The sequence below is a fragment of the Schistocerca piceifrons genome, chromosome 6, assembly GCF_021461385.2.
Source record: "Schistocerca piceifrons isolate TAMUIC-IGC-003096 chromosome 6, iqSchPice1.1, whole genome shotgun sequence".
Lineage (NCBI taxonomy): Eukaryota > Metazoa > Arthropoda > Insecta > Orthoptera > Acrididae > Schistocerca > Schistocerca piceifrons.
The window spans coordinates 319,533,817-319,549,215 of NC_060143.1; the positions used below are offsets into that span (position 1 = coordinate 319,533,817).

General features: G+C 46.4%; 1 protein-coding gene and 1 non-coding gene across 2 annotated transcripts in view; one reads left to right on the forward strand and one right to left on the reverse strand.

Annotated features, from left to right (window-relative positions):
* Positions 1-14,028, reverse strand: part of LOC124803293 — a 104,962-nt gene extending 90,934 nt beyond the window's left edge. The window contains exon 1 of the mRNA XM_047264476.1: positions 13,834-14,028. Within this exon, the coding sequence (XP_047120432.1) occupies positions 13,834-14,028 (195 nt within the window). The remainder of the gene's footprint in view (positions 1-13,833) is intronic.
* On the forward strand, positions 6,862-6,936 carry Trnak-uuu. The gene has a single exon. It is a non-coding gene; the product is annotated as a tRNA-Lys (tRNA).
* Positions 14,029-15,399: the final 1,371 nt, after the last annotated feature.

Consider the following 15,399-nt stretch of genomic DNA (forward strand, 5'->3'; position numbering starts at 1 on the left):
TTACGTTCACGTATTACGGCGTTTTTGGGGAACGAAAATCTTCTCTAAGAAAAATCAGCATAGATTCCGTCAACAGAGATAGTACGGAGCTGAGCTCGCTCTGTTCGTCTATGAAATCTCGAGCACCTCAGGCAAAGACTTCCAGGTTGACCGAGCGGATTACCGCAGTGGTTAGCACTCTGGACTCGCATTCGGGAGGACGACGAGTCAAACCCACGTCCGGCCACCCTGCTTTAGGTTTTCCTTGCTATCCCTAAATCGCTTAAGGAAAATGTCGGGATCGTTCCTTCGAAGGGCACTCCCGATTTCCTTCCCCATCCTTCCCCAATCCGAGCTTGTGTTTCGGTTATAATGGCCTCGTTGTCGACGGAATGTTGAACACTAATCTCCTTCTCCTTCCCCATCTCCTGTCAGGTTGGTGTCGAGTTTTTGGTTACCCGGAAGGCATGAGGATGTTCGCTGTTGCTCACAGCAATGGAATAACGCCAAAAAACAGCAGCAAAGGTAGGGAATATGCGTGTGGCATCGAAGACTGGTGCAGTAACCGTCTGTTAACTTTGAATGTAAATAAACTTAACCTAAAAAAACAAGAAAAAAACGGTACCGACCAGTCGCCGTGTGATCCTCAGCAGATAGGTGTCATTGGATGCGGGTACAGAGGGGCACGTGGGCCACACACTGCTCTCGTGGACTTTGTCAGCTTTCGTGATCGGTGCTGCTACTTCTCAATCAAGTAGCTTCTCAATTCGCCTTCCAAGGGCTGTGTGCAGCATCTTCCCCACATCACTCGGCAGACCTGGACGGTCACCCATCCAAGCGCTAACCAAGCCCGACTGCGCTTCTGTGATCTGGCGGGCAGGACGTTGGTAATAAACTTACCCCATTGAGCATAGATAAGGGAAGAGATCCATTACTTTTTGCTTTTGTGGGGATCGACAGCATCCAAGTGTGCAATAAAAGAACAGAATACAGTGTCCGCCGCAGGCCGTATTGCTCTCATTAAAATCGTGCTATATGCTAATTTCGGCCTTGAGATATTATCAAGCACGATATGTAATATATGACACAACAAATGTGCCTGATAATGGCTCATAGTCGAAATCAGCTAATAGCACTATTTTAATAAAGCACAATACAGCCTACAATGGACAATGTATTGTTCTATTAGATCCATTACTGTTCGATTGCAACACTGGCCATAAATCACTGTAACAGTAACAATCGTAAAATGCCTCGGAGTAACCGTTCTGAGCGACCTTAAGTCAGATGACCACATAAACTAAGTCTACGAAAAGCAGATGCCAGACAGAAATTCATTGGAAGAATCTTAAGGAAATGTGGTTCATCCTCGAAAGAAGTGTTTTGCAAAACTCGTGTAAGACCGATTCTGAAGTATTGGCCACCAGTCTGGGATCACTACTAGGTTGGAGAAGACCCACCGAAGAGCAGCGCGTTTTGTTACGAGACGTTTTAATAATCGCAAGATCGTTACGTAGATGCTCAATGTACTCCAGTGGCACACCTACAAGACAGGCGTTCTGCATCACGGAGAGGGTTAAAATCGAAATTATGAGAGCATATGTTCCAAGAAGAGTCGCATTTTATTTATTTATTTGCGATGGGGAGGGGAAGGGCGAGTCATCTAACTCTGAGTGTCTTAATGCGGATCGTCACGAATTCCTCTCTTCATCTCAGAGGAGCACTTGGACAATTCGTCCTCAGTTATTTGTTGGATATACTCTAATAAGGAAATATATACTCTAATAAGGAAATAAAAATTATGCTGAATGGAGAAATACTAGAACAGGTGCAAAATTTTAAGTATCTTGGAAGCAGGATAGACACCGACTGGAAGTGCACCACAGAAATTAAAACAAGGATAGCAATGGCAAAAAGAGGCGTTTTATAAGAAAAGGGGAATCTTCTGCAGCAGTCTGGACAGAGAACTCAGAAAGAGACTCATAAAATGTCTTGTATGGAGTGTTCTTCTATATGGCGCCGAATCGTGGACTATGAGGAAAAAAGACAAAGACTGGAGGCTTTTGAGATCTGGACATGGCGGAAGATGGAAAGAATAAGCTGGATGGACAAAGTAAAAAATTAAGAGGTAATGAGAAGAGCGGGAGAGAAAAGACAGTTACTAGATGTAATAAAGAGAAGAAAAAGAAATTGGATTGGGCATATATTAAGAAAGAATGACGGACTGATAAAAACAGTTTTAGAAGGTTATGCAGAAGGGAAAAGGAAGCGAGGAAGGATGAGATTCCAGATACTGGATGACATGATGGACGGTACAACATACAGCACCCTTAAGAAGGAAGCAATGGATCGCAGAAAATGGAGAGGGAAAGGACCTGCTAATATAGCAGATAACTGATGATGATGATGATGATGATGATACTCTAATCTCTGTCCCCTTACAGTTTTAACCCTCTATAGCTCCCTCTAGTACCATGCATTTAATTGCCTGATGTCTTGAGTCCTATCATCCTCTCCCTTCCTCTTGTCACTGTTTTCAAAATGCTCCTTCCTCGCCGATACTCCGGAGAACCGCATTCCTTACCTAATGAGTCCACGTAATTTTCAGCCTCCCACAATAGCATCAGATCTCAAACGCTTCGGTTCTCTTGAGTTCCGATTGTTCAACAATCCATGATTTATAACCATACAACGCCGTGCTAACAGTCTTCTCTTGGGTAGTAATACTCTTTTTGCCTGTACTAATCTGCTTTTTGTGTTCTTCCTGCTTCATCCGTCATGTTTTAATTTACTTCTATGGCAGCATAATTATTTAACTGTGTCTGCTTCGTGGTACTCCGCATTATATTCGTCTCATTTCCTTCACTGCTTCTTCGATATGTCTCGAGAAATGAGCACGACGAGAAAAGTCACAGAAATGAGAGTCGTTCTTACCTCATACCATTTGCGACTGGTGACGATTGGGGGAAGGGGGGGGGGAGGGGGGGTTGCTGTTGTGGGGAGGGCGGGTTAGGAGTGGTGGAAAGACAGCTGTACCTGACGTACTCTCTGGCACGTACCGCAATGTGACTCGCCGACTGTATTGAAATACAGCTGTCGTGATTTTTATTACGATTCTCGTACATGTAAATGTCATACGTGCAAGGAACGTATAACTGCGTTACGTCAACTCTTAGTTGCTTTTGTGGGCTCTTTGGAAGACCAAAAATATCTTCATCCACGGCTGTAGATAGGAAGAAGCAAGGGGGAGTAATCTTCCGAGCGGCGTCATCTGTGTGAGTGCAGGCGAGGCGACCCAGATTTTGGCAGTGGTTCGCCGCCGGCGATGTCTTAGCACTGCTACTGCTTCACCTCCGGCGCCTGAGCCGCCTCCACGTGGCGCACAGCTGATGTACGCGGAAACTTACAGACCACTTGCTCCCAGGGCCGCGTTTGAGTTATCACAAAAACAACGAGAGAAAAACATTTTTCAGTGGACTGGCAATAACAGCCAACCAGTTGCAAGATATAGGTTTACTAACCTAGACAATGGTTTCGACCCTTTTAAAACTGTCTTCTTGAGAAGAAAGTCGTAGACATTGTCTAGTACATGGCATCCACTTTATCATTATTACAAAAGTACTAGCTGTCTACTGTTGTCTTTGTCCAAATACTTTTTAAAATATCACATATGTAATGCTGGATGAAACAATATATAGTATGCCACTTGAAAGATTTTTTAAAAACTGACACTTAAATATAAAACATGGCATTGGATCCTACAGCTCGTAAATATGCCACGTTCAGAGCTGGTGATAATCTGGAAAATATTTCGAGTAGATTTCCCCACCATGTTATAGTTCTGGGTGGAGATTTTAATTTGCCGGATATAGACTGCGAGACTCAAACGTTCATAACGGGTGGCAGGGACAAAGAATCCAGTGAAATTTTTTAAAGTGCTTTATCTGAAAACTACCTTGAGCAGTTAGAGAAACGATTCGTGGCGATAAAATATTAGACCTTCTGGTGACAAACAGACCCGAACTATTTGAAACAGTTAACGCAGAACAGGGAATCAGCGACCATAAAGCGGTTACAGCATCAGTGATTTCAGCCGTGAATAGAAATATTAAAAAGGTAGGAAGATTTTTCTGTTTAGCAAGAGTGACAAAAAGCAGATTTCAGAGTACTTGATGGCTCAACACAAAAGTTTTATCTGAAGTACAGATAGTGTTGAGGATCAGTGGACAAAGTTTACAACCATCGTATAATATGCATTAGATGAATATGTGCCAAGCACGATCGTAAGAGATGGAAAAGAGCCACCGTGGTACAACAACCGAGTTAGAAAACTGCTACGGAAACAAAGGGAACTTCACAGCAAACATAAACATAGCCAAAGCCTTGCAGACAAACAAAAATTACATTAAAGCGACATGTAGTGTGAGGAGGGCTATGCGAGAGGCGTTCAATGAATTCGAAAGTAAAGTTCTATGTACTGACTTGGCAGAAAATCCTAAGAAATTTTGGTCTTATGTCAAAGCGGTAGGTGGATCAAAACAAAATGTCCAGACACTCTGTGCCCAAAATGGTACTGAAACAGAGGATGACAGACTAAAGGCCGAAATACTAAATGTCTTTTTCCAAAGCTGTTTCACAGAGGAAGACTGCACTGTAGTTCCTTCTCTAGATTGTCGCACAGATGACAAAATGGTGGATATCGAAATAGACGACAGAGGGATAGAGAAGCAATTAAAATCGCTCAAAAGAGGGAAGGCCGCTGGTCCTGATGGGATACCAGTTCGATTTTTCACAGAGTACGCGAAGGAACTTGCCCCCCTTCTTGCAGCGGTGTACCGCAGGTCTCTAGAAGAGCGTAGCGTTTCAAAGGATTGGAAAAGGGCACAGGTCATCCCCGCTTTCAAGAAGGGACGTCGAACAGATGTGCTGAACTATAGACCTATATAGAATTTTGGAACACGTATTATGTTCGAGTATAATGACTTTTCTGGAGACTAGAAAACTACTCTGTAGGAATCAGCATTGGTTTCGAAAAAGACGGTCGTGTGAAACCCAGCTCGCGCTATTCGTCCACGAGACTCAGAGGGCCATAGACACGGGTTCCCAGGTAGATGCCGTGTTTCTTGACTTCCGCAAGGCGTTCGATACAGTTTCCCACAGTCGTTTAATGAACAAAGTAAGACCATATGGACTATCAGACCAATTGTGTGATTGGATTGAAGAGTTCCTAGATAACAGAACGCAGCATGTCATTCTGAATGGAGAGAAGTCTTCCGAAGTAAGAGTGATTTCAGGTGTGCCGCAGGGGAGTGTCATAGGACCGTTGCTATTCACAATATACATAAATGACCTTGTGGATGACATCGGAAGTTCACTGAGGCTTTTTGCAGATGATGCTGTGGTGTATCAATAGGTTGTAACAATGGAAAATTGTACTGAAATGCAGGAGGATCTGCAGCGAATTGACGCATGGTGCAGGGAATGGCAATTGAATCTCAATGTAGACAAGTGTAATGTGCTGCGAATACATAGAAAGATAGATCCCTTATCATTTAGCTACAAAATAGCAGGTCACGAACTGGAAGCAGTTAATTCCATAAATTATCTGGGAGTACGCATTAGGAGTGATTTAAAATGGAATGATCATATAAAGTTGATCGTCGGTAAAGCAGATGCCAGCCTGAGATTCATTGGAAGAATCCTAAGGAAATGCAATCCGAAAACAAAGGAAGTAGGTTACAGTACGCTTGTTCGCCTACTGCTTGAATACTGCTCAGCAGTGTGGGATCCGTACCAGATAGGGTTGATAGAAGAGATAGAGAAGATCCAAGGGAGAGCAGCGCGCTTCGTTAAGGATCATTTAGTAATCGCGAAAGCGTTACGGAGATGATAAACTCCAGTGGAAGTCTCTGCAGGAGAGACGCTCCGTAGCTCGAGAACGTACCTTCACCGAGGAGTCAAGCAGTATATTGCTCCCTCCTACGTATATCTCGCGAAGAGACCATGAGGATAAAATCAGAGAGATTAGAGCCCACACAGAAGCATACCGACAATCCTCCTTTCCACGAACAATACGAGACTGGAATAGAAGGGAGAACCGATAGAGGTACTCAGGGTACCCTCCGCCATACACCGTCAGGTGGCTTGCGGAGTGTGGATGTAGATGTAGATGTAGACATACGAGGGGTGCCCAGAAAGTAATGCATCGCATTTTTTCATCAACGGTTCTTTACTGAACATAATGAGAATCATACACACGAAAGAATGGTGTTTTATATACACACCCTATTTTTCCACGCAATATCCATCCAGTTCTACGGCCTTCCTCCAGCGTGAAACGAGGGCGTGTGTGCCTTGTCAGTACCAATCCTTGTCCTGGTGGCGGAGCTAGTGCTTTACTGTGTGAATCACCTCCTCATCATCCTCAAAATGTCTTCCACGAATGGCATCCTTTAATGGTCCAAACAAGTGGAACTCCGAGGGGGCTAGGTGAGGTGTGTCAGGCGTGACAGCCGTGGCTGGTCTCCCCGACCGCTGCAAATCGTGGAGCTCCGCCAAACTGCCTTCTTATGGCCTCATGCTCCTTGCCCAGTGACTAACTGTACTTCATATATGAAGATGGTATCTGTTCTTCGGACATGTCCGAAAGAACAGGTACCATCCTCATGTAGTTAAGGCTAACCGGGCATCGACCTCCTTCTTCTGTGCTGGATGCACATGCATAGCTCGAACTCTTACGGAACTCGGTAAGATTGTCTGCCGCGAGTAATGAGTGTAATGGGCAGGGGCACTACGAATGTAGTGTGTGGACATTAAGTTGGGAGTGTGGGTGTCACGGGGAGCGTGCTAGGGATAAATCCCTGCAGTCGCACTATCATTTGTGCCCTCGGTGGCTCAGATGGGTAGGGCGTCTGCCATTTAAGCTGGAGATCCCGGGTTCGAGTCCCGGTTGGGGCACACATTTTCAACTGTCCCCGTTGATGTATATCAACGCCTGTCTACAACTTAGGGTCTTGATTTAATTGTCATTTCATAACTATACTTCTGTCGACAGCAGATGCTCCACAGACTTCGCACGAGCGTTTGTGAATATTCCCCACAGTTTCTTTTTCTGCAGTGAAAAATTCAATTACGGCACGTTGCTTGTAACTTACATCACCTACAGACGCTATTCTGAAACTGTCCTGCAGCTACGCTATCTGTCGGAAGTGATGGAAACTTGGCGCGCTCACTCAGGAGACATTAAGTAATACGTACGTAACGTTTCGCATTGTTTTGGGCTGAGAAAAAATGCGGTGCATTGTTTTCGAGGCAACCCTCTTATTTATGCTCTATAGGATCCGATTACACGTTTCATATTTAAATGTCAGTTTCTATTCAAATCTTTCAAGTGGCGTACTATATGTTGTTTCATCCATCGTAACAGATATGCGATATTTTAAAAAAGTTTTAAGGCAAGAAGCCCTACAGTAGACGGCTACTACCATTATTAATGTATTTTAAATGGTGATTAAGAGGACGATATGACTAGACAGAGTCAACGACTCCCACATTGGCTATAGATAATATGATTAAATAAACAACATCTTCTGAAGAAGACGGTTTTAAAACGGTCGAGACCATAGTCAAGGTTTAAAAAACCTGTATTTTGCAACTGGTTGGCTGTTATTTCAAATCTATTGAAGCTCTTGCGTGCACACTTGCTGAAACGCAGCCATGTTCAAATTCTTTAAAAAAAAATCCGTAATGAGCGTTTTATGGCTACGCAAAACATAATTGCGTATAAAACTTTGTAGTTGTGGCTCAGATCCCAAAAACTGAAGTTCAGTAATAATTTAGTTCTTATTGTTTATCTCAGGTGAACCACCTCAATGCGGTGGTAAAATAATGAAATCCCTGGAAAATTTAAGTTTCCAGTGTAAAATATACCTGAGGCTCTAGATTTATCATCTGCCTGCATTAAAAAAATGTCCCACCTCTACGGGTAAAACAGCTGAACTCAACATGTAAAAAAAAACACAGTCTAACTCATACAGTCACGACAGTATTGCTCATGATTGTTCTACAGTGTATCAGCAGCGTTCTAAGCGGACAGAATGCTACTATTCTGAATACGATATCGGATGAGCGCGAGTAGTAGCGCTTATTTTGATTCGCGACGTTCTTTTTACAATAGGAAGCGTATGTAGTGCCATAAAAATTGACACAAACTAAAAAACTGACACTACATGTGTCTTTCTGTAGTTTCCTAAGCACCCTGGAAGGTACGAAGCGGTACATTACACGAAAAATTATTTACGATTCTCTCGTAATATACAGATAATGGCTGAAGAATGTCATTTTCTTTTAAGATAAAAAAAAACGACGGCTAGTGAACAGCAGAAGAACTGACTTTTGCTGAAAGACTCTGCGTATCTGCTAAAAAAATGAAGTTTTCTTAACTACTGTACACCTTCAGTCAAATTAGTGAATGTGGAACGTAGGAAACTTGGGTGGACGCAGTACCTACGTTATTTAATGTCCCAAGTAAGCCCCAACAACTATAGCAGAAGGGAAAGCCACACAGACGTAATAGTAAAACTCAGAAGCAAGAAAACTGTTTGTTAACGCAGGAGAAACCAGTTCCACATCTGTTGTTACGTCTGAGCCACAAACGGCAAGATTCTTCAGTACATTCGCTTTTGGAGCTAAAGGAATTACATTTGCAAAAAAATATTCGCTTATTAGAAAGACGAGTGGAGAGTAAGAAAGACCGAATCATTAGACTCCACACAAAACTGTTACACGTCAAGAAAAGTGCCTGTGCAATAATCATTCACAGACGGCAGTGGACTGCGCTAGCAGCGGAGGGTATGTAGTATGATACAGGCTGGACTATATGAAATAAAATCGTCATAACTTCCGAACGGTTTGCGTTACGACGTTCAAACTGCACGGTTGGCCGCGGGGTATGCTGGGAATTAGTAGGCGCTGTATGGTTTGGTTTAGCGACAAAGCCTACTTACATTTGGATAGGTTCGTCAATAAGCAAAACTGGCTCATTTAGGGGTCCTGAGAATCCGCATTTCACGATGGAGAGTCTCTTCACCTTCAAGGGGTGACTGTCTGTTATGCAATGTCCATTCACGGATTAATAGGTGCGATATTCCTTGATGGCACAGTGATAACCGAACGGTACGTGAAGGTTTTGGAAGATGTTTCATCCCCATTATCCAAAATGAGCCTAATTTCGACAAGATGAGTGTGCAAATGATCGGATGGGAAGGCGGTGGGCATGATGGATTCATTAAAGGAGTTCAAGTAATAGGTCTTTCATTTGACCACTTTTACCTTATAAAGGGTCACATAGTTTTTTTTATAAAATGCCTTAAACCAGCGCCTTTTTCGTTTTTTTCGTTTTTTCATTTTTATTTATTTATTTTTTTATTTTTTTGTAACTTTGCGAAAATAAAGAAACTAAACTTTTCACTCGAGGGAAGATTTGAACCCAGGCCCTCTCGGTCAGCAACTTTTTTTTATTATTGTTTTTCCTAACAAAAGAAATAAAACAAAATCATAGCCATCCCTACGGGGCACCGCCACTTGTGTCCCTGCCAAACAAAAATGAACTCTTACCTCTTCAGGCGTTGCCTTCCTAACTATATGTAACCACCCCCCATCGAAAATGTGCATCAACCCACAAAAACACGATGAAAGGAATGGGGGAAGGGTATTTCTAGTAGGGTGCGGAAGGTTTCTTTTTTCATTAATTTATATAGATATCAATGTGCGAACAGTCATAGTTAATCAAGCCTGGAAAACTGAAACAGAATGAAGACACCATCGAAGATAGTAAACATAAATAACATGAAAATAAATCCATCACTTCGTAGTCAGGCTTCCCAGCGACTGCGCCCACTGATAAGGATTGTTCAATATACGATCGTTTGCAGTTCGTTCTGACCTCATCTACCACTGCCTGGAACATTCCAGCTACACGGCGGGCTGTGAAAGGCACTCCAGAGGTAGTTTGCGAAGCATTGTCGATATCTGGTATGCTCGGAAATAGCATGATGTCTTTCTTGCAAATAGACCCAGAAGTCAAGTAAGTTCTTGTGTCCGTCACGACAGAGGTAATGGACCGCATGTCCACGTATCCAGGTGACAGAGTTGGTTCGAGTCGTAGGGTAAAATGTCTCATCCGGAAACAATAACGTGCGTGCAGATATATGCTCCGGCCTAACTCGCAAGAGATAAGCCAGCATCTGCCGCAAAAGGTGCCAAACCGGTTCCGCCTCTCCACAGCTGAGGCGGTGCTCGTCAGAATCTACTGTATTGCAACCCACACAATTGGGAGATTCTGCCATGTGGATGTTGTAGAGACGTTCTTGCGTCACCAGGTTCCCATTAACGACTACGTACCATTGGGAAACAACATCGGAATCAAGCATGGCATCGTGTACAGTCTTCCACACCACGCGCCACCGTACGTCAGGATATTTTAGTTCGACCACATTTTGGGGGCGGCGTTGCAGCATGTCGTGATACAGGCGTCGAGTTGTGGCCATTTGCGGTGTCGTAAGCGCTACACTGCAATAGCTTTGTTCTAAATAGAAACGTCCTATATAAAAGAGGGGCGCTGCAATGTCCTGTAATGGCACTGGCGCTCTTAGTGAAGCAGGTCGTAGAGCCGTTAGAAGCAGACTCGTGAGGTTCGTAGGACAACGGCGCAGCAGACGTAAATGTGAGCTAACATAAAGGGCAATGGCCCTATCATGGACGTTAACTAGGCCGAGACCACCTTTTTCCTTGGGGAGGGTAAGAGATACGTATCTGATCTTCAGTAACATACCAGCGGTGACGAAGTATCCCAGCGCTGCCATAATGCTACGAGCCAAGGGTTTCGGAATGGGTAGCGTTTGGGCGACATGTGGTATGCGGGACGCAAGGTACACATTGGCATAATACACCCGCTGTACGATGTTGAGGGATCGCAAGCGCTGATTTGCAATTCCGGCCCTAATTTGGTTAAGAAGGCGTCGATAATTGGGCGTCGTCGTGCGTCGCATGTCGTTCATGGAATCTAAGCCCAAGCAGCGTACAGTATCACTGAAGCGTAAGGGGGCAATGTGTTCCTGCGGTAGCCCAATCCCGATGCTCAAGGCGACGGACTTGTCAACGTTGATTTGGCTACCAGAAGCTGTACCGTAGGTTGCAATCCAGTCCAAAGCCGCTGCCATGTCGTCAGCTCCACGTATGACGATCATCAAATCATCCGCATATGCGGTGCAACGATAGATGGAGCCGCCGAACTGTATCCCAGCGAGCCTGTCTCGGAGACCACATAACAAAGGTTCTAAGGCCAATGCAAATAACAATGTTGATAATGGACATCCCTGTCGTACTGATCGGCGGATCGGCATGGGTGCCGTCAGTCTTCCATTAACAAGAACTCGAGAAGTAGCACCATGTAGAAGGCGTGTCAACACTGTGATAAAGGGGTCGGGGTATTCCATGCGCCGTAGAACGGCCGTGAGTAAAGTGTGGCCCACACGGTCAAATGCCTGGCTAAAGTCGATAGACGCCAGGGCTGCCGGCAAACGTCTCACCCGTGCAAGGGAGATGAGATCTCTGTAACGACATAACGCAGTTCTGATGTTGTTGGGTCCCCCCAAGGACGTCTGATCACCGGACAGGACGTGCAATAGTGTGCCGCGAATACTTTCTGATAGCAGCCTCGAAAAGATCTTGAAGTCCCTGTTCAATAACGTTAAGGGGCGATAACCGCGGACATGATTCCGTCCCTTCGGCTTATGGATGGGGACAATCAGACCTTCCAAGAACGGTGCAGGCAATGTTATACCCGGGGACATCAATTCCTGACAAATTTCACTCAAACACGGTACCAACAGTTGTTTAAAGGCTCGATAGAACACTAATGGTAATCCATCGATTCCTGGTGATTTATGGGGAGCGCCTTTACCAATGGCGTCGAGCACTTCCTCTTCTGTCACTTCTCCCAGTAAAGTCGGTACCATGTCTGGTGGAACTGTACCGTGGAAATGTGCTGAAACGGTGTCTACCGTCGCCGTATCAGGGAGCACTGCTGAATAAAGTTGAGTGTAACGCCCATAGACGGCTTCTGCTATATCTGCTTGTTCTACCACGTGTCGACCGTCGTCCGTTATCATGTCGGTTACCAGTGCCCTACGGCACCTCCTGCGTTCTAGGAGCACGTGGTGCATAGATGGCCTTTCTGATCGTATCGTGTCTGGAGCACGCGACCGTATAACAGCGCCTTGTAAATGACGGCGTGCTAAGGAGACTAGCTGCGCTTTCGCGCGATTGACTATGATCTGCCTGTCAGGTGAGGGCTCCATAGCAAGACATTCCCGTAGGACGGTGTAATAAAAGTTTTCCGTGCTCCTCCTCCATGCCGCTGCTTCCCGGCCGTAAGCTATGAAGGTGCGCCTAAGAGCAGGCTTCGCACATTCAATCCACCAACTGAGGGTCGATCGGCAACGACCACGACGCTGTAAGGACGCGTTCCACGACTCTTCGATAGCACCTTTACATGCCGGCTCGTCCAGATGGGCGACGTTCAGTTTCCAGGGGGGCCTACTGCGCCACACACGTGCAGGTTGGAGGGCAATGGTGCAAATATGGGCTGTGTGGTCGGTGAATGCAGTGGGCCAGAGCTTTGCTCCTCTCGTCGCCGTCGAAAGGGTGCTTGTGACGTAAATCCTGTCTAACCGACTTGATGAATGACTTGTATAATGGGTGTAACCAGGAGCTGGGCCGTGGATGTGGCGCTACGCGTCGATCAGGTGGAGATCACGCACTAGCATATCCAATTCCACACACTGGACGTGATGTGGCTGCTGATCAGACGGAGATAATGTACAGTTAAAATCTCCTCCGATCACCATATTGTCTATGCGGCCCATAAATAGAGGCGTAATATCTTCCGAAAAAAAGCGGGCCCGATCTCTCCGTCTCCCTGACCCTGAAGGTGCATATACATTGATGAGTCGTACACCATTGACAGTTACTGCCATGGCTCTTGCACTCGGTAAGTACAGTACGTCCGTAGCCGCCAAGCCGTCCCGTAGCAGGACAGCCACACCACAATCGGTAGAAGAGGCGTGGGAGATGTGGGCGGTATATCCGTAGAAGTCAGGGAAACTAGCGACACATACTTCCTGCAAGAGGGCCACGTCGATGTCCGCCGCATCGAGCATGCGTTGTAGCATTGTCAGTTTGTGTGGTGCCCTTATCGCGTTGATATTGATTGTGGCAAGGCGAAAGGTGCGCTGCCTAGCCTCTTCTCCTATGGTAGACGCCATGGCAATCGAAGATAACCGCAAGAGATGTCGGACCCACCGAACCCGTTACAAATTATGAGTCTTTCACGCTAGGAGTGGCATCCTCAATGCCACCCCCTCCCCTGTCACCCGTGCCCTCTCCAGGAAGTTCCTAAACATCGTCCGACCACAGTGGGTGCAACACGATGCTGTGTAGCTGATCGGCACCTAAATCTCTCTCACGCACGTCGTCTTTGCTAGAGGTAGACGGAGCGCCATCCATCGACGCGACCTGCTGAATCTGTGGTGCAAGAAGTAACTGGACACTCGTAGTATGGGCAAGTGAACCGTCTACACCACTTAGATCCTCAGTAGGCGCAGCATCCATGCCGTCTGACGAGGTGTCACCTTCTTGACCGGCCGTGTGTAGGAGGCAATCGTCAGAAGGGGTCCGCCGACGTCGCTTGCGTCGTCGAGGCGAACGTTGCTTTCGAACGTGGACATCCGTATCCGAATGTGGGAGGCAATCCAGCGTCGTATCACCTTCCGCTAGGAAAGCCGCGGTCGGGACAATGTTCGCGTCCACGTCCATCTCGTTCTGATTGATATGTTGCGTCTGGAGTCCGTGGGACTGTTGCTGCTGTTGTTGCTGCGAAGAAGGCGACACATGGGTCGGCATCTGGGGTCCTTCCACTTCCTCCCTTGGTTCTTCTGACGTCGATGGATGTGCCCGATCGCCCGTGTCGTCCTCAACTATGGTGCGCATCGTCGTCTGAGCGTACGTGAGGGGCAGGATTGTCGTCGCTGTCGGGGAAATGGAGTCTCCCACTGGTGTCTGCGTAATTCTACGTTGTAAGCAGCTCGATCGAACATGGCCTTCCTGTCCACATCCGGAACAGGTACGCGGTTGACCGTCGCACATTATGATTGCACGACAGCCACCGATGTTCAAATAGGACGGCACATGTTTCTTGAGCTCAAGTTTAATTTGGCGCACACCATTGTAGACCTTACAGGTCGAGAAAGTTTGCCACTTTTCTACAACGTGACTGATGACATTGCCATATGGTCGGAAGGCGTCCTTGACAACTTCCTCTGGGACCTCGAAGGGGAGCTCAAAAACCCTTACAGTCCTTAGGCCCATGCCTGCATGATCCACCGTCACTGCACCGATATGCCCGTCAGAATGTTTGAATCTGAGTGAGTTCGAGTAGTTAGACACCACAGTCGCGCAGACCTCTGCACTGGTCATTTTAACATAAACCACGCTCGCCGTTGTAGAAAAATGTATTCCGACGACAGTCGCCGGATCTAAACATAGATCATCGCGTATGAACTGTTCTATTTCATAGGCTCGAGGACGCGCGTGATCTGGTTGGAAAGTAATTTTGATCGTATCGTGGCGCCATGTGTGTGCCATAGTCGTACTGAACTTGGAACAAATATAACTCGCCCCGCGAGAAGGTAAACACAAGCAAGCGCTCACGGTCGCGCACGGCGGGGCGCAGCGGACGTCCTCGCCCCACCGCAGCCGAAAGCAGATTGTAGTTAGACCTAGGGAGGCGAGGGTGAGCCGGAGTGTAGAGTTTGGCGAAACATAGTTCGCAAAGCTAACGAAAGTTGCGTCTGCCAATCGGGCAAGTTCGAGTGGCATGCCGGCTGCGAAACAAAGTCCACAGTGCCGCAGCAGTTGGAGAAGCGGGAGATCTTCACTGCTACAGAGCGTGCATCCAAGAGAGAGAGGCCCGGTGGCGGGCGGCAGGGTACATCCAATACGGCCACGTGGCTTCCTCCGCCCTGATTGGTCAGAAGGAGACGAACCCGTGGGGGCTTCATGGAAATTTCCAGAGCGTGACCTGGTCAGCGTCACACACACGGTGTTTGCTCGTCAGCACATGAGAGAGGCACGTGATCGAAGTAGCCTTCCTTGGTGCTGGCTTTTCTGTTGCCAGACTGTGGGACGAGAAAATTTACAGGCAGCTGACACTGCCGGAAGAGGCTTGTCCGTGACAAGAAAACTAAAGTTACCTTTTGAAAGTTAATAAAATAAGGTAAAATCCCCTACTGTCTGGCTCATCCTTACATGTGGTTCATATAAGACGGAGCTCGATACCATGGAAGCAGGGGAGTTTTAGAT